Consider the following 27349-nt stretch of genomic DNA (forward strand, 5'->3'; position numbering starts at 1 on the left):
GACATAATATTCTCACACATGGGTGACTTTGTCCATGGAACATAAGAACATAAGAATTTCTGCTGCTGGGTCAGTCCAGTGGTCCATCGTGCCCAGCAGTCTGCTCACGCAGCAGCCCTCTTTCCTGGGGGGTCTCTCCAAGTACTGCATCCTGTATTCGTGTTTGGCCACCTTAAAATCATCATATACAATCACACCCAAGTCCCGCTCTTCTGTTGTGCACATAAGCTCTTCACTTCCTAATCGGTACCGTTCCCTCGGGTTTTTGCAGCCCAAATGTATTACCTTGCATTTCTTAGCATTAAATTTTAGACCATTCTTCAAGCTTTGCCAGGTCTTTCTTCATGTTATTCACACCATCCGGCATGTCTACTCTAGTTCAGATTTTCATATCACCCGCAAAGAGACAAATCTTACCTGACAACCCTTCAGCAATATCATTTATAAAAATGTTAAAAAGAACAGAACCTTGAAGCACACCACTGGTAACATCCCTTTCCTCAGAGCGATCTCCATTGATCACTACCCTCTGTCGTGTTCATTCAACCAGTTCTTGGCCCAGCCTGTCACTTTGGTACCCATCTCAAGGGCACTTAGTTTATTTATTAGACATCTGTGTGGAACACTTATCAAAGGCTTTGCTAAAATCTAAATACACCACATCTAGCGCAAATCCTCTATCCAATTCTCTGGTCACTCAGTCAAAGAAATTGATCATATTTGTCTGACAAGACCTACCTCTAGTGAATCCATGTTGCCTCCGGTCCTGTAATCCACAGAATCTCCCTACTTCTAGAAAACCCTGCAGTAGGGATACCCCAATCAGAGCAATAGCAGCTTCAGTTGCTTTCCTTCGCTCGACTCCTATTGATGAAATCTGTAAAGCTGCTACTTAGTCCTCAGTTCATATCTTCACATCACAGTACTTGTCATTTCGGCCAAGCAGTATTGCAAAATTTATTTTCCTAATGGCCAACTCTCCCTCCATCCCATCCTATTAAGTTAGGGAGTCCCACATGTGAGAATATGCTGCCTGCTTGTCCTGGGATATCCAGGGACAGCAGGCAGATATTCTCACAACCCACCCATCTCCCCTGGTTGGCTTCTTAGCTTGCTTACTGAACTGAGGAGCCGAAGTGGGCAGTGCACGAACTTTCTCAAGTTCTTAAAGTGGTGATGCACTTTTAAAGCTGTCCATACCGGGGCTCCGTGGATGATGTCACCCACATGTGAGCATTTCTGCCTTCTGTCCCTGGATAACGGCTGTTATCCTAGGACAAGTAGGCAGCATATACTCACATTTGAGTTATGTCATCCACGGAGCTCTGATGCAGACAGCCTCGCAAGCATACATGCTTGTAAAACATTAGAAATTTTAGCCGCGCCGCGTGAATGCATTTCCACCCAACGTAGGGCGCGCCTCCTTAGCGACTCCTCAGTTCTCAGTTTTTCGCAGAGCCGAGAAGTCCTTTTTCAACGCTCTGCGCTAGACTTAGTTCTACTTCGTGCCTTCTCTCACCGCGGCTTCTGTAATTTTTTCTTTTAGGGTCACTGTGTGTTTTGCGTATTTTCATTTCTAAAAAAAAATTTTTTTAATTTAATCTTTTTTTTAAATTCATGTCATGGTGGGGCCTACCCCGCAGCCTCAGCCTAAGGACTTTGATTTCGCCGTGGTTATTTTCCAGTCTATGTCCTGGCCGGTCACAGGCTTTAAGAAGTGTAGTCGATGCTAGCGCGCTATATCCCTCACTGACCAACATAAATGGTGTGTTTAGGACCTGACCATTGTCCGCTGCGCTACCCTTCAATCTTGAGCCATTAGACGTCATCAAGTTCAGGTAGAAAAAATATTCGGAGGTATGGATAGGCCTTTATCTAAGGTCCTCACCCCGACTGCAACCCCAGTCTCGACCCCAAATCCGGTCAAGTCTTTGACCGGGTTTCCACCTTCTACCTTGACCTCGGCCTTGATCAAACCTTCCTCATTTGGGAAGTCCTCGTCCTAGAGCAAGTCTGCTAAGTCCTCACCTGACGAACCACTTTCCTCACTGTCTCCCTCAGGTAAGGTAGCTAAGCAAACTCTTCCAGACGGGCAATCTGTGACCTATTTTGGATATCAGAGCACTCAACAAATTTCTTGTCAGAGAAAAATTTTGGATGCTGTCTCTGGCATCCTTGTATCCCCTTCTAGATCAGAATGATTGGTTATGCTCTCTGGATCTCAAAGAGCCTTATACTCACATTCCCATTCATCCAGCCTCTCGCAAGTTCCTCAGATTTCGGGTGGGAAATCATCACTTTCAGTACAGAGTGCTACCATTCGGCCTGGCATCATCTCCCAGAGTCTTCACCAAGTCCCTGGTGATGGTAGCAGCAGCTCTGCGAAACCATGGTCTACAGGTTTTCTCATACCTGGATGATTGGCTCATCAAAGATTCAACATCTCAGGGGGGTTATTGTAGCGACCCAACAGACTACGTAGTTCCTCCAAAGCTTGGTATTCAAAATCAACTTTCCAAAATCCCAACTACAGCCCTCTCAGACTCTACAATTCATCAGAGCTGTACTGGATACTGTGCAACTCAGAGCATTCCTTCTTCAACAATGTCAGGATGCTCTCATTCAACTCTGACACAATGTGTCTTCCTTTCCTTCAATTTCAGCAAGACATATGATGGTTCTCCTAGGTCACATGGCTTCTACCGTTCACGTGACTCCTTTTCCAGACTTCACGTCCTTCTTCAATTCGACCTCTCTGCAGCTTTTGATGTCGTTCATCATGATATTCTAATTCACCAACTTACCGAGATAGGCATAAACTCCACAGTCCTTGACTGGTTCTTGAAGTTCTTACGCTCCCGCTCCTACATAGCCAACATGAAGGGCACTTCTTCCTCCCCCTGGAACCCGATCTGTGGAGTCCCGCAAGGCTCATCTCTCTCTCCTATCCTCTTCAACATTTATATGTCCTTCCTTAAACTCCTCCATCTCTCCCCCCTTGAAACACTCTACACTTTCGCAGACGACATCTTTGTCCTCCTCGAGACCGACCGGAACCTCACCAACCTCTCGGCGAACATATCTTCATGTATATCGAACCTTCAATCCTGGGCCCACACTGTGCAGATGAAACTGAACGAATCTAAAACAAAACTTCTCTGGCTCGGCCCAAAATTGGACCAACTGCCCACCTCCATCCCACTGTCCTCTGGCCCCACTCTGCATCTTGAATATTCTAGTAAAGTTCTGGTAAACTAGGTTCTTCCCTCCCTTTCAGAATCACTCAGCTCTGGAACAACCTTACCTCCCCTCTTAGGAATCTGAGCTCCCTCCAACTCTTCCGTAAACATCTGAAAACCTGGTTATTCTCAAAAATGTAACTCCTCCTCCCTCTCTGGTTATTCTAGTCCTCTAAATTTTCTCTTCATTTTGCCTGTTCCCTCCACTGGAGTTCCTTTCTACCCTAACTCTTGTTAACCGTGTCGAGCTTTACGAATGTAGAGATGATGCGGTATACAAACCTAAGGTTTAGATTAGATTAGATTAGATTTCTACTTGCAAAGGACTAAGACTCACAGATCTGCTCCTCAACTTTTTGTCTCCTTTGATCCAAACAAATTGGGACATCCAATTTCCAAGCGTACCATCTCCAATTGGATGGCTGCTTGCATCTTTTTCTGCTATGCTCAGGATGGACTGCATCTACAGGATCGGGTCACAGCCCATAAACTCAGAGCCATGGCGGCATCAGTAGCTTTCCTTAGATCTACTTCTATTGAGGAAATCTGCAAAGCTGCCACTTGTTCCTCAGTTCATACTTTCGCCTCTCATTATTGTCTGGATTCCTTTTCCAGACGGGATGGCCGTTTTGGACAGGCAATTTTGCAAAATTTATTTTCCTAAATTGCCAACATTCCCACCATCCCATTCTGGTTAGCTTGGAGGTAACCCACATGTTGAGAATGTGCTGCCTGCTTATCCTGGGATAAAGCACAGGTAACATAGTAATATAGTAGATGACGGCAGATAAAGACCCGAATGGTCCATCCAGTCTGCCCAACCTGATTCAATTTAAATTTTTTTATTTTTTCTTCTTAGCTATTTCTGGGCAAGAATCCAAAGCTTTACCCGGTACTGTGCTTGGGTTCCAACTGCCGAAATCTCTGTTAAGACTTACTCCAGCCCATCTACACCCTCCCAGCCATTGAAGCCCTCCCCAGCCCATCCTCCACCAAACGGCCATATACAGACACAGACTGTGCAAGTCTACCCAGTACTGGCCTTAGTTCAATATTTAATTTTATTTTCTGATTCTAAATCCTCTGTGTTCATCCCACGCTTCTTTGAACTCAGTCACAGTTTTACTCTCCACCACCTCTCTCGGGAGCGCATTCCAGGCATCCACTACCCTCTCCGTAAAGTAGAATTTCCTAACATTGTCCCTGAATCTACCACCCCTCAACCTCAAATTATGTCCTCTGGTTTTACCATTTTCCTTTCTCTGGAAAAGATTTTGTTCTACGTTAATACCCTTCAAGTATTTGAACGTCTGAATCATATCTCCCCTGTCTCTCCTTTCCTCTAGGGTATACATATTCAGGGCTTCCAGTCTCTCCTCATACGTCTTCTGGCGCAAGCCTCCTATCATTTTCGTCGCCCTCCTCTGGACCGCCTCAAGTCTTCTTACGTCCTTCGCCAGGTACGGTCTCCAAAACTAAATACAATACTCCAAGTGGAACCTTACCAATGACCTGAACAGGGGCATCAACACCTTCTTCCTTCTACTGACTATGCCTCTCTTTATACAGCACAGTATCTTTCTGGCAGCAGCCACTGCCTTGTCACACTATTTTTTCGCATTTAGATCGTCGGACACTATCACCCCAAGGTCCCTCTCCCCGTCCATGCATATCAGCTTCTCTCCTGCCAGCATATACGGTTCCTTCCGATTATTAATCCCCAAATGCATTACTCTGCATTTCTTTGCATTGAATTTTAGTTGCCAGGCATTAGACCATTCCTCTAACTTTTGCAGATCCTTTTCATATTTTCCACTCCCTCTTCGGTGTCTACTCTGTTACAAATCTTGGTATCATCTGCAAAAAGGCACACTTTTCCTTCTAACCCTTCAGCAATGTCACTCACAAACATATTGAACAGGATCGGCCCCAGCACTGATCTCCATCGGCAGAATTGACGTCGGGGAGAGGAAGACTGATCGGCCTGAAGCAGGGAGAGCATGCGTCGGTGTCGGGGCCTGTTATCCATTGGTGGCGTTTGGGTCCTGTTCCCCGGCGGCAGCGGCAGTGGCTTGGGGAACGGCAGGGAGAAAGAAAGAAAGGGGGCAGGCATCGGCTTTGGGGCCTGTTCCCCGATGGCAGCGGCAGTGGCAGTGGCTTGGGGAACGGCAGGGAGAAAGAAAGAAAGGGGGCAGGCAGGGAAACAGAAGGAAAGAAGAGAAACAGAAAAAAAGAAAGAAAGGTCAGAGAGAGAGGAAGAAAAAGTTCTGGGAGGGAATGAGGTGTGGAGGAGAGGAAGCATACAGGCTGAAAGAAGGGAAGAAAGATTGGATGCACAGTCAGAAGAAGAAAGTGCAACCAGAGACTCATGAAATCACCAGACAAGGTAGGAAAAATGATTTGATTTTAAATTTAGCAAGGTGGAGGCAGTATTACCACAGTTTTCAAAGGAATTTGCCCAAATAACTTAATAGTTAACTGGGTAAATTCCCAGAGATGAAAACTTCCCTTCACTTACTATGCACAGTTCTGAATTTATATCTGCTGTCTATATTTTACAATATGGTCCCCTTTTACTAAACCGCAATAGTGTTTTTTAGCGCAGGGAGCCTATGAGCGTCAAGAGCAGCGCTGGGCATTCAGCGCAGCTCCCTGCGCTAAAAACTGCTATTGTGGTTTAATAAAAAGGATGAAGGGTATATTTGTCTATTTTTGTATGGTTGTTACTGAGGTGACAATGCATAGAGTCATCTGCCTTGACCTCTTTGAAAAAAAACCAGAATAGGAATGATAATTAACATTTTCTCAGCGTATAGTGTGCTTTGTGTTTTTTAATTTTATTGTTGGTAGATCATTTTGACTTGGTCATTTTAAAGTAGCTCACAAGCTCAAAAAGTTTGGGCACCTCTGAGCTAGAGCGTTGAAACTGTGTATTTCTATTTTATCCCCCCTTTTACAAAACTGTGGAGCGTTTTTTAGCGCCAGCCGTGGTGGTAGCAGCTCTGATGCTCAGAATTCTATGAGCGTCAGAGCTGTTACCACTGTGGCTAAAATCCACACTACGGTTTTGTAAAAGGGGAAGGGGTTAGTTTGTGATGACATATTCCATACTAGGCGAAGGTGTTTCCTGTGTTCTGTGTGTTCGAAAGACATGGTTTTCTGTTAGGATTGATGGTTTAGGATTGATCTGTGCTGGTCTGGCTTGTTTAGTTTTACAATGGGTGTATTGATGTACTGCTCACTGCAATATGTAAGATGCTGCCTTTTCCTAGGTACTCATGTGTGACGTGTGGTTTGTTACTAAAAATCATGTTCTTTAGCACTCTCCAGACCAGTAGAGGTTAACTTTACGAATGGGTATATATCTAATCATGACCAGCAGGTGGAGACTGAAAACAAAACTTTGGGACAGTATATACTATCCTCCCTTCTCTATTTCCCTCAGTCTTCTTTCAGTCTTCTTTCAGTCTCCAGCAGGTGTTGAGTGATCTGTACCCATCTCTCTTGGTAGGGCTGTTGGAATTTGTTTAGGGGTTTATTGTCCCTGTTTTTGGCCGGACGGAGCTTGGTCGGGCCCTGTTTGGGGGTTCGTCCGACCTCGGGGGTGTCAAACCCGGCGGGTCACGAGCGGGGTCCCTCCCCCCACTTCCTCCACCTCCCCACATTTTTTTAGAGGAGCCTCAGCAGTAAGCCTTGCCCCCTAAGTCAAGCAAGGCATATTGCTTCGAGAGCCTGTGGAGTCTGTTCTGTAAAAAAAAAAAATAAAAAATAAAAAATCCTGAGGTAGTGCTGGTCTGGAGGGTTGTATCCCTTTAAGAAAACTGTATTTTACTGTATTTTTTCATGTAACCAGCACTTTTTTTATAGCTAGGTCGCGTATGGAGCAATTGTGCCCTTCTCCGGGGGAGTAGGCCACAATTTTAGTCCAGCCGCGAGGCACTCGCGGCCGGCCTGAACTCGGCGGTTTGGGTCGGTGAGGTGGTGGAGCTCCGTCGGCAGCGGCTGCAGGCGCCCAGAGCTCCCCGCCGATGGTGCCTCGCGAGTCGGCTTGGAGCAGTGGGGAAGCCCGGTCTTCCACAACCGCCCACGGAGGGATTCCCCGAAGGATTCCCTCTCAGCTGATTTTTTGACAGCTGATGCCGACTTGCCTGTTTTAGCGGCTGAGACTGTTCAGTCTTCTCAGCCGCTACAGGCCGTGGAGGGAGCATTTTTGGCGGGAACTTCGCCATTTTCTTTGTCTGGCCCCTCCATTTTGTCTGCAACCTCAGGTGACCTTCCCCCTGTATGGCGAACACAGGGGCAGGTTTCAGCATGGACCCCTGCTGGGGCAGGGAGTCCCTGGGGACCCCCAGGGGTTTTTTTGCCCCCAATTTATTTTCTTTCTTTGTGCGGACTTTTGGGGGTCCCACGTGCGCCTGGGGGGTTTCGGGGGGGTTTCCCTCCGCGCCCCCTATGGCTTTGCCTCCCTCTTTTCGTTTGGCGTCCCCTCTTCCTCCTCCCTCATCCAAGCGCCCGCGGGGAGGCTTGGATTGCGAATTGGTGGGCGGAGGAGCGTGTTGGCCTGGTTGAGGACCTGGCTGCTTTGGCGGGCTTCCAGGATCCTCTAGAGGGGACGCCTGTTGGCAGCGGGGCGGCGGGTTTCCCGTCTTCCAGAGCAGATGCGTCCGTGGTGCGCTTTTTATTCAGAGGGATGAGCTTTTAGACCTGTGTAGCAGGTCTCCTTGGTGCGGCATTTTTGCAGTGTCGCCGCCGGAGACCCCGCGTATGGGGGCCCCTCTGCTTCAGGGGGTCTGTCCTGTTTCCCGCTTTTTTCCTGTGCGTCAGGATTTGCGGGATTTTGTGTTGGCGCAGTGGCCTATGGGCGCAGTTTCGTTTGGTGTGCGCCTTGGCTCTTGGGTATCCCGTCCCGGAGGGAGGTGGGGCTACCTTAATTTCGCCAATGGGGAACGCGGTGGTCTCGGCACTTCCTAAGCGGCATACCGTGCCTGTTATGGACGGTTCTGCTCTTAGGGTCTCGGAGGAGCGTGCGTTAGAGACACTTCTTAAGTATGATTTTGATGTTTCTGCCTTTGGGGTCCAGGCGGCTATTTGTGGGGAGCTAGTCGCTCGCGCCGTGTTTCGGTGGGCTGAGCGTGTCCTGGATCGAGAGTCTGATGACTGGTCTCTAGTGGATCAGGAGGTAGCGAAGATTGCGATGGCTGCCTCGTTCCTCTCAGCTGCTCTTTATGACTTGGTGCGGATTTCGGCTAAGTCTATGGCGTGGCCGCGCGGCGTGTTTTGTGGCTGCGCGCTTGGGCGGCGGATTCTGCGTCCAAAGCTAAGTTTACTAAAGTTCCCTTTAGGGGGTCTTTTTGTTTGGAGAGGAATTAGATGAGTTGATTCAGACTCTGACGGACTCGAAGGTGCCCCGTCTGCCTGAGGACCGTGCCCGCCCTGCGTCTGGGTGTGGGGCTGCCCGGGGGCGTTTGCGGGAATTTCGCAAGTAACGCCCGGGGCGTGGGGCTGCTTCTTTCCCGGCTCAGGGTTTTTCCCGGGGTCGGTTCTTCCAGCGCATGCAGCCCTTTCGGGGGGCCCGTCGGGGGGCAGGGAATCCCTCCGCCGGTTCCCCCGCTTCCCGTCCTGCGCAATGACTCCTTGCCGGCGCCCCCTTTGGTTCCGGTGGGGGCCCGGCTGCGCAATTTTTTCCCCAAATGGGCCGAGATCGCGTCCGATCAGTGGGTCCTTGAGGTGGTGCGGGACGGTTACGCTCTGGAGTTTACCCGCTCTCTGCCGGACCTTTTCCTCGCTTCTCCATGTCAGACTCCATGGAAGACGCAGGTTTTTCGTCAGACCCTTCAGCGTTTGCTAGATCTCGAGGCAGTGGTGCCGGTGCCCCCTACGGAGTGGGGCACCGGCAGGTACTCCATTTATTTTGTGGTGGCCATAAAGGAGGGGACCTTTCGGCCCATCCTGGATTTGAAAGGGGTCAACAGAGCTCTCAAGATTCCGTCTTTCCGCATGGAAACGCTGCGGTCGGTCTTTCTGGCGGTTCAGCCGGGGGAGTTTCTTACGTCTCTCGATCTGACGGAGGCCTACTTGCAGGTTCCATTTCGGGCCTCTCATCAGCGCTTCCTTCGCTTTGCGATCTTGGGGCGGCACTTTCAGTTCTGTGCGCTTCCCTTTGGTCTGGCCACGGCTCCTCGGACGCTCACCACGGTAATGGTGGTCGTCGCGGCAGCCTTGCGGTCGGTGGGCATCCTGGTTCACCCCTACCTGGACGACTGGTTGATTCGCAACCTTTCCAAGAGTCGGTTGGTCCCGGCTCAGCGTCTGGAGTGCCTTGGGGTTATGTTCGACACCTCCTTGGGGAAGGTCTTCCTTCCAGAGGCCCGGGTGAGCAAATTGCAATCTCAGATTCGCCTGCTTTTGGCGTCCCGGGGTTCTTGGGCGCGAGATTTCCTCCAAGTCCTGGGGTCAATGGCGGCGTCCCTGGACGTGGTGAGGTGGGCGCGGGCCCACATGCGTCCTCTTCAGTATGCTCTGCTCCGGAGGTGGTCTCCCCGGAGGCAAGATTTGGATGTTCCGGTTCCCCTGCGAGGCTTGGCGCGCTGCAGTCTGCGCTGGTGGCTCCGGACCCCTCACCTGGTTCAGGGGGTGGGTCTGGATCTCCCGCAGTGGACGGTGCTCCTTACGGGTGCGAGTCTCCTCGGTTGGGGGGCTCAGTTTATGGGCCACTCAGCTCGGGGCACCTGGTCCGCGGAGGAGGCCTCCTGGTCGATCAACGTGTTGGAGACCAGAGCGGTCAGGCTGGCGCTGTTAGCTTTCCACTCCCTTTTGCTGGGCAAGTTGGTCAGAGTCCTGTCGGACATTGCCACGGCGGTGGCTTATGTCAATCGTCAGGGGGGCACCAAGAGCACTCCTGGGGCGCAGGAGGCGGCTCAGCTCATGGGTTGGGCGGAGTCCCATCTTCTGGACCTCTCGGCTTCTCATATAGCCGGGGTAGAAAATGTTCAGGCAGACTTCCTCAGTCGTCACTTCCTGGATCCAGGAGAGTGGTTTCTCGGCGCCGGAGCGTTTCGGTTGATAGTGCAAGCTTGGGGGCAGCCCCTGATGGACCTGATGGCCACGAGTGGCAACGCCAAAGTGCCCCGCTTCTTCAGTCGTCGCAGGGACGGGCTGGCCGAGGGTCTGGATGCTCTGGTCCAGCCTTGGCCAACGGAGGGGCTGTTGTATGTGTTCCCTCCTTGGCCGCTGGTGGGCAGAGTGCTTCTTCGCATTGTTCACCATCCGGGTTTGGTGGTGCTGGTGGCTCCGGTTTGGCCTCGACGTCCGTGGTATGCGGATCTGGGGAGGCACCTGGTGGCGGTTCCTCTTCCTCTGCCTCTCTCGGACGACCTTCTGATGCAGGGTCCCATTCCCATGTTCGACCCGTCTCCCTTCTGTCTTACGGCATGGCTCTTGAAAGGGGTCGCCTTAGCAAGAAGGGATATTCAGACAAGGTGATCTCTACACTTTTGGGGTCCCGGAGGCTTTCTACCTCTCGGGCTTAGGTGCGGGTTTGGTGTCTCTTTGAGGAATGGTGTCGGGCGCGGGGAGTGACCTCTTTTCGCGCTTCTCTGCCTAACATTCTAGAGTTCTTGCAGGATGGCCTGGATAGAGGCTTGGCTTGGTCTTCTCTCCGGGTTCATCTTGCGGCCCTGTCGGCCTTTCGAGGGTTGGTGTCAGGTCAGCGTTTATCGGCTCTTCCTGATGTGATTCGGTTTCTGCGGGCGGCCAAGTTGCTTAGGCCTCCCCTACGGCCCTCGGTTCCCTCTTGGGATCTTAATCGGGTTCTCTCTGTTTTGGTGCGCCCGCCTTTCGAGCCCTTGGACGACTGTTCTTTGAAGGTCCTTACTTTGAAGGCGGTCTTTTTGGTGGCCATTACTTCTGCTAGGCGTGTTTCTGAGCTGCAGGCTTTCTCTTGTAGGGCTTCCTTCTTGGAGTTTTCTAGGGAGCGGGTCGTCTTGCGGCCTGTTCCTTCCTTTCTGCCGAAGGTTGTTTCTCCTTTTCATGTCAATCAATCGGTGATTCTCCCGGTCTTGGGTGGTCGGGAGGGCTCTTCTGAGCAACGACAGCTGCGCAAGTTGGATGTCGGTCGGGTCCTTCGCTCTTATGTGCAGCGGACCCAGGAATTCCGGAAGTCCGATCATCTCTTTGTCCTCCTGGCTGGTCCTCGTCGGGGAGCTGGCGCTTCTAAGGCTACTATTGCGCGCTGGATCAAGGAGACGATTGCTTCCGCTTATCTTCTGAAACAGCAGCCTGTTCCAGAGTTTCTCAAGGCTCATTCCACTCGGGGTCAGGCGGCTTCTTGGGCTGAGTCGTCGCTCGTGCCTCCGGTGGATATTTGTAAGGCTGCGGTTTGGTCCTCCTTGCATTCATTTGTTAGACATTATCGGGTAGATGTTCAGGCGCGTCGGGACGCGGTGTTCGGTGAGCGTGTTCTGGTATCGGCCCTTCGGGGGTCCCGCCCGTGAGAGGGACTGCTTTGGTACGTCCCATTCGTAAAGTTAACCTCTACTGGTCTGGAGAGTGCTAAAGAAGGAGAAATTAGGTTCTTACCTGCTAATTTACTTTCTTTTAGCTTCTCCAGACCAGTAGAGGTCCCCACCCTGTCTGTTGTTGTTGTTGTTGGGGCTGTTTTCGCGGGCAGTTTTTGTTTTTTGCTGCGGGTTCTAGTATTTTTCTAGGGCCGGGGAGAATTAAAGAACAGCGGCTGTGGCTCGGCTGGCTTAGCTGGCGAGCTGTGGGGACATTTTCCTTCGGGTATTTCTCCTCTGCATTTTCCAACAGCATTTGGGTATGTTATTTGTTACTCCTGTTCGGAGTATTGTTTTCTTCCTGTTTTCCAGTTCTTGGTTCTGCTTGGCTATTCGGCAGACTGAGGGAAATAGAGAAGGGAGGATAGTATATACTGTCCCAAAGTTTTGTTTTCAGTCTCCACCTGCTGGTCATGATTAGATATATACCCATTCGTAAAGTTAACCTCTACTGGTCTGGAGAAGCTAAAAGAAAGTAAATTAGCAGGTAAGAACCTAATTTCTCCTTTTTCTTACAGATGGGTGGGGGTGCCAAAAAATGATGGGCCCCGGGTGTTACATATGCTACGTACGCCACTGTATGTAAAGATACCAGAAAGCTGGCGTAGCAAAAACTTTAAGTAAATTGTTATTCTTCTAAGTTTTGAGTATTTAACCCTCCCACAATCTCACGGGCACTCGTTTCAAGTTTCAAGTTTATTGAGATTTTGATTTAAACGCAATATCAAATATTTTCAATGCGTATAACAAAAATAAATTTGGGGAAATAAATAAAACCATTTGAACAATAAACATACAAACATATCCATAGATGATTAAAATTACATAAGGAGTACAAGGATAAACTACATTTGTTTAAAAATGCGTTCTCCGCGCCTGCTCATAAATTTGTTGACTGGAAGGATCCAGCAATGTGGCCAGATGCCATTCAGGACAAAGACAGAGAAAGAATTGTGCAATTTGGATTAATGATGGAAGATGATTTAAAGCAAATGGCACAGTCTATGAGTAAAGATCTTGACGGACGTTCTTTTTATGAATATCTCCTCTATGCCAAATCACCCAATGGACGTGAGAAGATTTTATGGGACTGGCTTAGGTGGAGCATTAGCAGAAAAGTATGTGTGTATTCGGCCCATGGAAGAAGGGGGGGGGCGTCGAGGGGGGTGGAAGGGGGGCGTGGGGGGCCCAATAGGATTGCTCAGTAAGGGGCCCAGAAATTTCTGATGGCGGCCCTGGTGGTCTCTATAATTGTCCTTCGTACACACACCACCCCCACCTTCTAGTTTAAATGCCTAGAAAAATATTGTCTAAATTTCTCTGCAAGGTTTCTTTTTCCTGCTGTAGTAATATGTAGCCCATCAGTGCAATATAGCTTCTTGTCCTTCCATGTATTTCCCCATCCTCCTATGTACCTGAAGCCTTCTTGATGACACCAGGCTTTGAGCCATCTATTAAAGTCCTCTGTGTTTTTCACTCTTTGCTCTCCCTTTCCATATGCAGGCAGTATTTCAGAAAAAGCTAAAGTCTTTACAAAAGGTTTCACGCCCTCACCTAGCTCCCGAAAAGCTTTCTGTGCTGCAAGGGTGGAGTTGTTGGCCAGGTCATTTGTTCCCAGATGGATAACAACATCAGTGTTAAAATCCTTAGTTTCTTCCTTAATTATAGTCTGTATTTGCCTGGAACTCCTGGTAGCTGAGGATCCTGGAAGTCATTTCACTATTTTGGTCTCCTCGCCTTGTGTTCCAAGGTTAATGCCTCTGATGATGGAACCCCCCCAACAGTAATAGTTTCTGTTTTTGGCCTTTTTATTTGTGCTTGCTCTCTTGAGTTACCTTCATTGGTTCCAGTCCCACCTCCCTTCTGTTTTCTTGAGTATCGCAGTGCACTAGTGGAGCGAAGGAATTCTGTAGAGTAATATTAGTGAAGGTGGATGTGTCTGTGTTACATGTCGCAGTCTTCCTGAGCTTACTGTGACCCATTTATTCCTGGGCTGTTTTATTCTTTGAGGTAGAGGTGGTAAGTTGGTATGATTTTGTGGAGTGATGGAAGCTGCTTTAATTGTATTCAATTCCTGTTTAAGTTTGCAGAGCTCCTCCTTAATACTAGCAAGTTGAAGACAGATGGGGCAAGCCTTAAGCCTCCAAATAGTATGTCTTGGAATTAAAGCACCACAGTGATTGCATAGAATAAAGGTCATCTCGATTGGTTGTGAAGTGACTTGGTTTGAGTAGTCCTGATTATTTGGGTCTCTATATATGAACAGTGGTCCCTGGGGTGGGTGGGATTATAAGTCTTACTCTTATTCCTATGAAGGGAAAAGGGAAGAGGAAATACGATTTAACAAAGGAAAGACAAGGCTTTATTTTTTGGTGTTTTTTTAAGTAAGAAACAGGGAGGAGAAGAGAAATTAAGCAGATATAATGCTGAAAAACAGTGAAAAGAGCAGAATATGAAATGCTGAGTAACTTAGCTTTTAGAAGTTCACAGGGCAGCCTTGTTCACAGCACTGTCCCAAAGATAATGCAGTTAACCTTAGAAGTAAAACAGAGCCCCTCCCTTCTCCACCTAATCAGCAGACACAATGGCTAAAAACTAGTAAGTCAGAAATACAGGCTCTAAACCACCTAAAACACAGTATTTTAAACTGAAATGCAGGTTCAAGTTTATTAGAAATTTGATGAATCGCTTATACATAAAGTACTAGGCGAATTACATTAAAATCCAAAATATGCATACATTAAAATACAAGATATGCATACAACATATAAATTAAAAAAAAAAAAACAACTACTCAGAAAAGGGGTTAGACCAACAGACCAACAGACCAACAGACAAAACTGGATGTGAGAGGAATGAAGGGATAAAGTTACAATATTAATAATTTTGAAAAGAGGGAAACAATAAAGGGAAAAAACATTAGGAGGGGTGGCTACCCTAAAACACAAGATTTATAACAGGATTTTCCCTACTTTAGTCACCCTGAGCCACAGGCACCAGGATTTAATTAGAGTTAATAAAGTCTTACCCTTATTCCTATGAAGAGGAAGAGGAAATAAGATTTAACAGAGGAAAGAGAAGGGTTTATTTTTTTTGTGCTTTTTTGGTTTTTTTTAAGTAAGAAACAGGGAGGAGAAGAGAAATTAAGCAGATATAATGCTGAAAAATAGTGAAAAGAGCAGAATATGAAATGCTGAGTAACTTAGCTTTTAGAAGTTCACAGGGCAGCCTTGTTCACAGCACTTCAGAACGGGTGTTATCCAGGGACAGCAGGCAGATATTCTCATGACCCACCCACCTCCCCTGGTTGGCTTCTTAGTTAGCTATCTGAACTGAGGAGTTGTGCCCTACGTTGGGTGGGAAAGCACTCGCGCATGCGCAGTGCGGCAGTCGCAAACTTTCTAAAATTTTACAAGCAAGTCTGCTTGCGAGGCTGTCCACATCGGGGCTCTGTGGATGACGTCACCCATCTGTGAGAATATCTGCCTGCTGTCCCTGGATAACACCCGTTACGGTAAGTAACTGTGCTTTTAGTGCCATCCAGTGTTTTATATCTTCGTGCAGCAAGCTTTCGGCATTGTTTCGCTATCGTTCGCCATTCCGGCTGCTTCAGGAAGGCATGTTGCTTTATATATTTTCTGCTGAAGACCAAAAAAATAGTATTAGTCCCAGAAATTGGTAAAATCCTAATTTCACACCAACATTTACTCACAGATTACCGCTGCTTCTCTTAGAATACGAAGCTCTATATTTGTGGATTTGAGAGGTAGCTTCATAGCTGTAACTGTTTAGGATCTAATAGCTGAAATTCAGTGCATTAATTTGTTAGCACATGTTGGTCATTGATTCTTTCAGTTTGCAAGTGATTTGTTCAAGCTCACAAGAAACATTAGCAGATTTTGAACCTTGGCTTCCCTGCTACTAGTCTAATCACTGGCTAGCTTTCCTTCTCTGAGTTTTGTCAGTATTTGATATCTATATGAGATTTCTTGTATTCTGCTGTTAGACCTATTTACTAGTATATGTCTATTAGTGCGTGTTTGTAGACTGTTCTGCTCTGATTTTCTCTTTCTTTTTTTTCTTGTTCAGCCCTGCATACTGGGACACTTTTACAGGATTCCTTGACAGAGGGATGTGCAAGTTCAGGTAATTTAATGATTTGCGATAGCTTTTATCAAGCAGTGGTAGAGAGTTTTACCGTGGGCCAGTGAGGTAAATGCTCTGACACTCATTCAATTCCTATGATCGTTGGAGCATTTACCTCACCAGCCCGCAGTAAAACTCTCTACCATTGCTTGATAAAAGAAGCTCTTGGTGTTTTAGTAATCTAATGCATTTCTTTTGACGGCTCACAGACTAGAAAATCTGATTGTACATTTCAGTTACTTGTTGCTAGAGCTATTATTTTTTAGGAAATTCTCTTAGTAACAGTGTGCTGTAGAAATATGCTGTGATGTGTTTCAAATCTCTGAGGGAAAATGTCAAAATACTTTCTTTGGTTAACAACTAGAAAATATTCAGTAATCTGCTGTGTCCAAAGTGAGATACATATCCTATTAGTTTATAAATAATACTGGATTAGATCGAATAGTAAGGGACCTACAACCACAGGATGGGGTTCGGGAGGCCGATCGGGGGGGAGGGGGGGTCATCAGTGTGTGTGTGGGGTCGTTGTGGGCAGGAGGGCCTGGGATCCCTCCTGCCCGTATCTTAGTGGGAGAGTTTTCAGGCAGGAGGGGTTGGGCTACCTCCAGCCTGGATCGTGTCGGGAGGGGGGTATCTTCGGGCAGGAGGTCCTGGGATCCCTCCTGCCCAATCCAATCTGGGGGGAGCTGCTTTGGGGCAGGAGGGCCTGTGATCCCTCCTGCCTGATCCGATCGGGTGTGTGGGGGTGGATCGCGGCAGGAGAGATTAGCTTTCTCTCCTGCTGCAAGAGCGATCGGAAGTACTGCACTTCCCAGGAAAACATAGAATTTTAAACCATTCTTCCGATATGTGAAAGGAAAACAGCCGGCGAGGGAGGAGGTGGGACCTCTGGATGAGGGAGACAGGAAGGGAGTGGTGAAGGAGGAAGAAGAGGTGGAAGACAGACACATCCAAAATACCGGAACCGGAAAAAATCTTCAAGGGGGATCAGGAGGGAAAATTATCATGCATGGATGTAAGCCTCGAAGACGTATAGATAGATTAAAAACTGACAAATCTCCGGGCCCAGATGGAATCCATCCTAGGATACTGAAAGAGCTCAGAGACAAAACGGTGGAGTTGCTGCAGCAGATTTGCAACCTATCCTTGAAAACAGAGGTAATTCCGGAGGACTAGAGGATAGCGAATGTTACACTTATCTTTAAAAAAGGATCAAAAGGCGACCCGGGGAACTACAGACCGGTGAGCTTAACCTCATTTCCGGGGAAGATGGCCAAATCATTGATCAAGGACAGTATCAATGAGCATATAGAAAGAAATAATCTGATGAGAACAAGCCAGCATAATTTCTGTAAAGGAAGATCATGCCAAACGAACCTACTGCACTTCTTTGAGGGGATAAGCGAACACTTGGACAAAGGTGACCCCATAGACATCGTATATCTGGACTTCCAAAAAGCCTTCGGCAAGGTACCCCATGAGCACCTACTAAGGAAACTGTGGAAACACGGGGTGGAAAGGGAAGTGCACAGATGGATCAAAAATTGGCTGGCATACAGGAAACAGAGGGTAAGAGTAAAGGGACACTACTCTGACTGGAAAGGGGTCACAAGTGGCGTCCCGCAGGGGTCAGTACTGGGACTGCTGCTGTTCAATATATTCATAAATGACCTAGAGTCAGGGACGAAGTGCGAAGTTATAAAGTTTGCGGACGAGACATAACTTTCCAGTAGGGTTAAAACTGTGGAGGAATGCAAAGAACTACAAAGGGACCTGAACAAACTGAGTAAGTGGGCAGACAAGTGGCAGATGAGCTTCAGTGTGGAGAAATGTAAAGTCTTGCACATAGGGGAAAGGAAACCCGATGTATAACTACACGATGGGAGGGGGGGGGGGGGGGGTACTGGGAGAAGGCAAACTGGAAAAGGACTTGGGGGTTTTAGTGGATAAAACAATGAAGCCGGTGGCACAATGTGCAGCAGCCAGAAAGAAGGCGAATAGAATGCTGGGCATTATCAAAAAAGGTATCACTACCAGAATGAAGGAAGTTATCCTGCCACTGTATTGGGCGATGGTGTGCCCGCATCTGGAGTACTGCGTCCAATACTAGTCGCCGTACCTTAAGAAGGATATGGCGATACTCGAGAGGGTCCAGAGAAGAGCAACAAGGATGATAAAAGGCATAGAAAATCTTTCATATGCTGAAAGGCTAGAGAAGCCGGGGCTCTTTTCCCTGGAAAAGCGGAGACTTAGAGGGGACATAATAGAAACTTATAAGATCATGAAGGGTATGGAGAAGGTAGAGAGGGACAGATTCTTCAACAAGAACAAGAGGGCATTCGCAAAAATTGAAAGGAGACAAATTCAAAGATCTTCTTCTTATATACCGCCTATTAAGGTTATCTAAGCGGTTTTTACAAACAGGTACTCAAGCATTTTCCCTATCTGTCCCGGTGGGCTCACAATCTGTCTAACGTACCTGGGGCTATGGAGGATTAAGTGACTTGCCCAGGGTCACAAGGAGCAGTGTGGGATTTAAACCCACAACCACAGGGTGCTGAGGCTGTAGATCCAACCACTGCACCACACACTCCTCCTGGCTAAAAAAAACCTGAAAACAATAAATCAAAATCAGAGCAGAAATACACCTCCCAACTTGCAAGTAGAAGGAAAAACTGAAGAGCTACAGTATAGCCCAGTTTTGCAAGAGGTGGAGCTGAGAAAAAAATCTAGATGATGCCTTCTACACAATTCACAATTAGAGGAGAATAACCCACTGGTTCAAGACTCGTTTGTCTTTTGCTGTTCTTTCATCGTTTCATAAAGAGAGAATTTGCACAAATCCATTAGGAGTTCAATATTTTTGTGTATAGCAGTGAAACAAAGCAATACCCATTAAATATAACAGCATGTTACAAACTAATAAGTTGTTTTATTTTATATACTTACTAGTCTTATAGCCCGTTACATTAACGGGTGCTAGAATATATGTGTGTGTGTCTCTCTTTATTTCTTTCTCTCTCTCTCTCTCTCTCCTTAGCCGCTTTCTTTCTTTCTTTTTCCTTGGCTGTCCATCACCACCCCTTGCCTGCTCCCCCTGTCCATTCTCCCTTCCTTTTACCTCCCCTGTGTCCACCACCACCCCTTCACAGGTCTCCTTATGCAGCAGCAGCCCTTCTCCCTTTGTTTTACCTCCCCCCTGTCCAGCAGCACCTTCCTTCTCCCCCTGTCCAACATTAGGCCTCCGTTCCTTTTTCTTCACCCCCCCCCTGTCCATCAGTACCTCTTTCCTTCTCCCCCTGTCCAGTAGTAGGCGTCCCTTCCTTTTTCTCCCCCCCTCCTCCTTCTTATCCCTATGATACACTTACCTTGCTCTGCCCGTGATCAGAGGCTCCCGACAGCCGCCCAGTTGCACCCATTGGAAAAGTTCCCTCTGCGGCATCCCGCACCCCTCCTGACGCGACTCCCGCTGTCCCGCACCTGCCCCTGTGTCTTTCTTCTTGTCTTTCTGTGTCCCTTCCTCCGTCTGTCTGTCCAAAGCAGCATTCCCTCCCCCCACACCAGTTCCCTGTGCACCTGCCCCTGTGTCTTTCTTCTTGTCTTTCTGTCTTCCTTCCTCCCTCTGTCTGTCTGTGCAAAGCTGCATTCCCTCCCCCCCACACCAGTTCCCTGTGCCTGCATTAGCTTTTCCTCTACCCTCTTTCCCTTCCCACAGTCGCGACTACAAACGCGGGCCCGAGTCCTTTGCTGCCCCCCCTTCCCTTCCCGCGGGCCCGACTGGCGATTCAAGCAGCGTGTGCAGCACTCTTCACATGCTGCTTCGGGCCCTTCTACTGCCCTGATTTGCTTCGGACGTGCCAGAGTAAATCCGGGCAGTAGAAGGGCCCGAAGCAGCGTGTGTAGAGTGCTGCACACGCTGCTTGAATCGCCAGTCGGGCCCGCGGTAAGGGAAGAGGGGGGGGCGGCAAATGAGTCAGGTCCCGGACAGCGGAAAGTTGCTGGGCTCCTCGGTGGGGGCGTTGAGTGGCCGCAATCCCTCTCCTCCCAGAACCCCCCCCCCCCCCCCCGGAGGAACGGAAATCGATTTGCCGCCCTTTTGAAGATCGTTCTGCCCTGCTCCTTGCCTTAGTATATTTTTAAGTTGAAAGACGCGGCGGCTCCTCTCAAGATCCCCGACTGCATTGGACTTCCGACGCAGGTGGGGATCTAAGAGGAGCCGCTGCCTGGTCTTTCAACTTAAAAATATAGTAAGGCAAGGAGCAGGGCAGAGCGAAGAACATTGATTCCCATAAGATCATCCGCCTCGGGGGAGACAGCCGCCGCGTCCGACATCAGCCTCGGGGAGGAGAGAGGACTTCAGGCAAGGAGCAGGGCAGATCAAAAAACAGCACGGGCCGACAGCCGACGTGTCCAACATCCGTCTTGGGGGAAGAGAGAGAGTGTTTCAGCCGCATGCGCACTCCTATCTGAGATGCTATACATCTCACGGAAAACGGACGCACGCGATGGAACTGCGCATGCGCGGCCTAGCGTTTTATTATATTAGATAATCTCTATCTTAGTTTGTGATAAAATTGTTGTAAAGGGGAACGTAATGTAGGACAGTGAGTAAAAGTAATTTATCATCTTCCTGCTTCGGTGCTTGCTTTATCAGTTAACTCATTTTCTGTGTTCATCATGCAATCGGTCTATTATTTCCATATTAGTTAGGCAGTGGACCATGGCAGAACTGCATCGTAGCCAAAAGCTGTACTGACTCAGGAGGAATACTTACCAATTATTATACATCAGTATTATGATGTGGTAATTGATTGTAACATCTTTTTTTTGTGGGGGGAAGGTGCTCTGATTGCTAATGCTGCTGTTTCAGGTATTCTGTGCACATTACTATCTAAGAAACCACTGCTGTCATTTTTCAAATTCTCCTCTCATGTGCAAGTGAAGCTAATATTCAATCCAGAGCTGGGCCATCTGTGGTCCAAAGGCTAAATGTAGTCCCAACATTGAATATGGGAAATATAAACTGAAAATATCTTTAACCAGAGTTTGGTCAATTTTAAATACTGCATTTCAAAAGTTTTCAGAATAGCTACTCTAGTTTAAGATTACCGTATATACTCAAATATAAACCGGGATTTGGGGCCCAAAAATGGGGGTCCTGGTTTATATTTGGGCCAGCACCCCCTCCCAAAATTATTGCAGGTCGCCGCCAGGCTCTGCACCCTGTTCCCCATCCCTGCCCTCTTACCTCCTCTGCTGATCCCTGGTGGTCTAGCTTTCCGCGCTCCTGCCCCGCTGCTAACCCGGTCGGTGGAGATTGAGTTGTATTATAAGGTCAAAAAGGACTTGTAATTCTGGAGACAAAAAAGCACCCATCCAAAAATTGTCCAATGTAGCAGTTAGGGAACAGGGCAATGCAGTTTTAAAAGGAAACATTCCCTACTCTTCCAAATCCCCAAACTGTTCTTACACCTCAAAAACTACCTCCCCTCTCATCACATCCCACATATTGCCCTCAACCCCTCAACTTCCATACCATTCTGCAAACTGCTGCATCTCACAAAACTATCCCATTGCAACTGCTATACCACCCTACAGAGTTCCTCATCATCAAAAACTACCTCATATAACTGTTCTGCACCCACAAAAAACCTGTTCCGCCACATACTCCAAAATAACTTCCATACACCCCAAACAGCCATACACCCCAAACCCTTAAAACTACCCCAGTCCAAAAAAAAAACACCTTTTCAACTGCTCCTACCCCATAACTAATTCCCCCACCCCATGATGTGTATGCTTCTTTGTATGTGAAATTGATTTTACCTAATTATTTTGTGTAAATGAAAAAGGTTAATTGATGCTTCTTATTGGAAGAAAAGTTTTGCTGAAGTTTATTTTTTTACATTTTGATTACAGAAAGTACTCCAAAGACTTCCACCAGCTGCAGTCCTGCTCCCGAGTCACCGATGAGTTCCAGTGAGTCAGTTAAAAGTCTGACAGAATTGGTACAACAGCCCTGTCCGTCCATAGAGACCAACAAGGATGGAAAAACAGATGAGTTGAGTGACCCAACAGCTTGTGACTCTGAAACATCAACCCCTTTATCGTTGTCTGGCCATTCAGCACTTAGCATTCAAGAACTGGTTGCCATGTCACCTGAGCTGGACACATATGGAATTACCAAAAGAGTAAAAGAGGTGTTAACTGATAATAACCTTGGTAAGTCAGTTCCTCGGGTGCTGTCATGTCAAAGAAAATTGTTGGACTCTAGCATTTACACTGATAGATGTACATTTAAATTTCACATTGTATATTTTCAAGGTAGACACTGGAAGGGAAACAGTAAAATACCAAACACACAAAATTCTAGCTGACGCTAAACTTTAGCTTATGTTCTCTAAGAATATCAAGTCCTTACAGCTGATTAATGTTATGTGATGGATGCGTTTAAGAGGAATCACAATGCATGTGCTATTTATTATGGCCTGCCCCGGGACAGAATGTGCAGACAAATCAAGAAATGTTTTCTGAGATTAGGAAAGCTGGCAACTGGGCAACAGAACTGGACAACAAATTTTTCCAAAAGTTTTGCTTCCCTAAAACAAACTGGTGATTATGATAGACCCTTCAAAATAAACACAAATATAATTTCCCACTGACTGTATCTCTTAGGAATTTCTTCAAATCTCTCCTCAGTGATGACGTATTTGATCTGTGGACCGGCAAAAAACGCCTTCCTTAATCTTGGTGTCAGTTGTTCTTGGAAACATCTGTCTTAGATAAAGAAAACCTTTCCCTTCCTTGTTCATCACTTTTATGACATTTTTCATCAGTCCAAGTTTTTATGTGTAGAGGAGTCAAAAATATCTTTGTCGGGTCAACAAGTGGTTCGTGTACTACATTTTTCTGTCCTGGAACCAAATTCTTACAGAGTAACCAATACATTTAAATGTAATGAAACTCCTTAGCACAGCTGTCCCATTCAAAAATAAAATAACAGTACTTGGTATGTCCAAGCTGCATTCAAGTAGCAGAACTACTACTTCAAGATCTCCACAGATGTTCCAGTTGTACATGGGGAAGCCACTGCTTGCCCTGTATCAGTTGCATGGAATATTGCTACTCTTTGGGTTTTGGCCATCTACTAGTGACCTGGATTGGCCACTTTGAGAATGGGCTACTGGGCATGATGCACCATTGGTCTGACCTAGTAAGGCTATTCTTATGTTTCCTTTATTTTTGTTTAAATACAGGGGCATTATAACATTCTTAGTCTTGTTAACCATCCCTTTTTTAATAATTACTGTTTGCTGAGTTTACGTACATCAGTACAAAGACATGGAACAACAATCCAAGAGCTATCAGATCTGAACCGAACTCTCTCATGTTCTGAAAAAAATTAAAGACTTATCTCTTCAACATCATATTCAACACAGAAAGTTATCCTTGAGCCTTCAAAATGCCTTGCTACCTCAATGATGCAATACACACTGGCATCTACGTGACCTTGGACTATGAGTTGCCTCCTCCTGTCTCGCAGCATCACTCTTACAGCAATACTTGTTTATCTCTTCCTGCTTAGTACATTCTCTGTATCTTCTGTAGCATCCTTATAGCGTACTAAATTGTATCTCCTTAACTTGTACTGTAAATCACCTTGAACCTACTTAGTCATAGTGTGACTCATAAATCCCAGATTAGATTAGATCAGTGATTCCCAACCCTGTCCTGGAGGAACACCAGGCCAATCGGGTTTTCAGGCTAGCCCTAATGAATATGCATGAGAGAGATTTGCATATGATGGAAGTGATAGGCATGCAAATTTGCTTCATGCATATTCATTAGGGCTAGCCTAAAAACCCAATTGGCCTGGTGTTCCTCCAGGACAGGGTTGGGAACCACTGGATTAGATATAGTGTATTACAAGTTGGATGTTTTAGGACCTAAACACAGCTTCAAAAAAGTGGGCTTTGAACCTAGATTTGATTATCACCAGAGATGGAGCCTATCATACCGATTCAGGCAGGTTGTTCCAGGTATACAGCGCAGAAGGGGTGGAGTTGGGAGTTGGCAATAGAAGAGAAAGGTACAGACAAGAGAGACTTACTCAAAAATTGGAGTTCCCAGGGCAGAATGTAGAAAGAAATAAGAGAGGAGAGATATTGAGGAGTCACAGAGTGAGTATACTTTGTAAATCAGTAAGAGGAGTTTGAAATGTATGCGGAAGTGAACAGGGAGCCAGTGAAGCAACTTGAGGAGAAGGGGTAACATTCATATAACGACACTGGTGGAATACGAGGCACGCAGCAGAATTCTGAACAGATTGAAGAGGGAGAGATGGGTTAGTGGGAGACCTGCAAGAAGCATGTTGCAGTAATCCAGGTCATAGGTGTCAAGGGCATGGATAATGGTCTTGGCAGCATGTTTAGAAAGGAAACAACGGATTTTAGCAAAGTTGTATAGAAAGAAGCAACAGTTTTGGGCACTTTGTTGGATATGTGAGGAGAAGAACAGAGAAGAGAAGACTGAGGTTACATGCCGACGAGACAGGGAGGATGAGAGCATTATCCACCGAAATAGAGAACATAGGGAGAGGAGAGACTAGTTTAGGAGGAAAGATTGGAGTTCTGTCTTGGCCATGATTAGCTTTAGATGGCAGCAAGATATCCATATAGCAATGTCAGACAGGCATGCTAAGATTTGGGCCTGGATTGCCATAGAAAATTTGGGCATAGAGAGGTAGATTTACGAGTGGTCAGCTTAGAGACGGTATTGGAAGCCGTGTGAGGAGATCAGAGCTCCAAAGGAAGAAATATAGATGGAGAAAAGAAGATGTCCCCATTATTTGCCCTTCTGCATTGAGAATATTGACCATTTAAACCTACTCTGTTTTCTATCTTTCAACCAGTTCTTAATCCATAATAGGACATTATCTCCTATCCCATGACTCTCTGATTTCCTCAGAAGTCTTTCATGAGGTACTTTGTCAGATGCCTTTTGAAAATCCAAATATATGATATCAACCGGCTCACCTTTATCCACATGTTCATTTACCCCTTCAAAGAAATGCAGTAGATTGGTGAGGCAAGACTTCCCTTGAATAAATCCATGTTTGCGTTCTCTTATTATTCCATGCTTATGTACCGTATTTTTCGCTCCATAAGACACACTCTTTCCACTCCCAAAAAGGGGGTGGAAAAGTGGGTGCATCTTATGGAGTGAATACACCTTTTCCCACTCCCGGTACCTTTTTTAAGTTGCGGTGCTCTCCTGCTGGACGGCTGTCTTTGGAAGCAGAGCGACGCAGGAGCGTGACCTTTGTGCTTCCTGCCTGGTCCCGTGCCGCTCAGTGATTGGCTGATGTCAGTTTAGTTGAGAACTGACCTTAGCCAGTCACTGAACGGCGCGGGACCAGGCAGGAAACACAAAGGTTGCACTCCTGCATCGCGCCGCTGTGCTTCCAAAGACAGCCGTCTAGCAGGAGAGCACCACAACTTTAAAAAGGTACCAGGGTGGCTTCAGGTGGGCTCCTTCGCTGCGGGCAGCTTCTGACTGAGCTGCAGGCGGGCGGCTTCTGATTATGGACTGCGGGCAGGCTGCTTCAGCTGCTGGCGGCTTCGGGTGCGGGATGTGAGCAGCTTCGGGCTGCGGGCGGGCTTCTTCAGGCTGCTTAGCACCAGACCACCAGATGCACCCCCCTGTAGAGGAAAAAATTTTTTTTCCTTGGTTTTTCCTTCTCTACAGGGTGATGCGTCTTATGGACAAGTGCATCTTATAGACTGAAAAATACGGTATATATGTTCTGTCATTTAGTTCTTTATAATAGTATCTACCATTTTTCCCTGTACAGACATCAGACTCTGGCTTTCTTTCACCATTATTGAAACCTCTCTATTGGGATTCCCTAGATATCCTGTTTCAATAGTATCCTGACCCCTAAGATGGACCCTGGTATCCAGTAATTATGATTTATTCTTCCCAATGTGCATCACTTTGCATTTGTCCACATTAAATTTCATCTGCCACTTGGATGCCCAGTCTTCAAATTTCTGCCTTCAGTTTTTCACAGTCTGCATGTGTCATCTGCAAATTTAATCACCTCACTCTTCATTCCAATTTCCAGATCATTTATAAATATGTTAAATAGCACCGGTCCAAGTACAAATCCCTGTGGCACTCCACTATTCACCCTCCTCTATTGAGAGAAATGGTCATTTAACACTACCCTCTATTTCCTATCTGATAACCAATTTCTAATCTACAACTGAACCTTTCCTTTTATCCCATGACCAATTTTCTCAGGAGCCTCTCATGAGGAACTTTCTTGAAAGTTTTCTGAAAATCTAGATACACTACGTCAGCCAGCTATCTACGTGTTCCCATTTTCAAACCCAAACTTATCTTCTGTCTTCTCTTTTCTTACTGATAGGCTGTGTGATTTCTTTCCAGGTCAACGCTTATTTGGAGAGACAATCCTAGGATTAACTCAAGGCTCCGTCTCTGACCTCCTTGCACGCCCCAAACCCTGGCATAAGCTGAGTTTGAAAGGAAGGGAACCCTTTGTTCGCATGCAGCTGTGGCTGAATGATCCAAACAATGTAGACAAGCTAATGGATATGAAGCGCATGGAGAAAAAAGGTAATTTGTTGCAAACTGCAGATCGAAACTGCTGTAGAGATGAAAGATTAAACTATTTGACATCTCTGAAGATCATACGACTTATTTACAAGAAACAAAATTCAGTGATTGTATAACTTGTAAATGCCTACAGTTGATATTTATGTATATGACCAGAGTGTATGTCTTGACAGCAGATAGAGGCCATAAGGTCAATCTTGTTGTGCCATAGACCCAGCTAATACATTCTGACTTTTATTGTGGATATTATACAGAAATCATAATTTGATTTTTTAATCCAGGCCTCAAATTGTCACTCCAAAAACTTAGGAGCCAGCTACTGAAATCTTTTTAATTTCTCCTCTACCTGACATCCAGCATTGTTCAAGATAAGCAGCAGTTCCTTTAGAAAAAAATTTACTTCACCCCTTTTATGGCACAACAAGTGAGGTGATTAAATTTGCAGACGATACAAAGTTATTCAGAGTAGTGAGGACACAGAATGATTGTGAAGACCTACAAAGAGACATAAATACGCTCAAGGAATGGGCCACGAAATGGCAAATGAGGTTCAATGTGGATAAGTACAAGGTGATGCATGTCGATAACAAAAATCATATGCACGAATACAGGATATCTGGAGCTATACTCTGAGAGAGCCCCAAAGAAAGAGACTTGGGAGTACTTGTAGACAAGTCAATGAAACTGTCCGCGCAATGCACAGCAGCGGCAAAAAGGGCAAACAGAATGCTAGGAATGATTAAGAAGGGAATCACAAACAGATTTGAA

At 46.7% G+C, this 27349-nt stretch overlaps 1 protein-coding gene across 5 annotated transcripts in view; it reads left to right on the top strand.

Moving 5' to 3' along the window:
* The window catches only part of CUX1 (cut like homeobox 1), a 401081-nt gene that overhangs the window by 243215 nt on the left and 130517 nt on the right, over positions 1–27349 (top strand). For 4 of the 5 annotated variants that reach the window (XM_033921595.1, XM_033921597.1, XM_033921598.1 and 1 more), the window contains 3 exons: positions 15884–15940; positions 21860–22162; positions 26393–26581. The exons of the other annotated variant lie outside the window; for it this stretch is intronic. In XM_033921595.1, the coding sequence (XP_033777486.1) occupies positions 15884–15940; positions 21860–22162; positions 26393–26581 (549 nt within the window). The remainder of the gene's footprint in view (positions 1–15883; positions 15941–21859; positions 22163–26392; positions 26582–27349) is intronic. 5 annotated transcript variants of the gene reach the window in all.

Source organism: Geotrypetes seraphini, chromosome 15 (assembly GCF_902459505.1).
Source record: "Geotrypetes seraphini chromosome 15, aGeoSer1.1, whole genome shotgun sequence".
NCBI classification, from domain to species: Eukaryota; Metazoa; Chordata; class Amphibia; order Gymnophiona; family Dermophiidae; genus Geotrypetes; species Geotrypetes seraphini.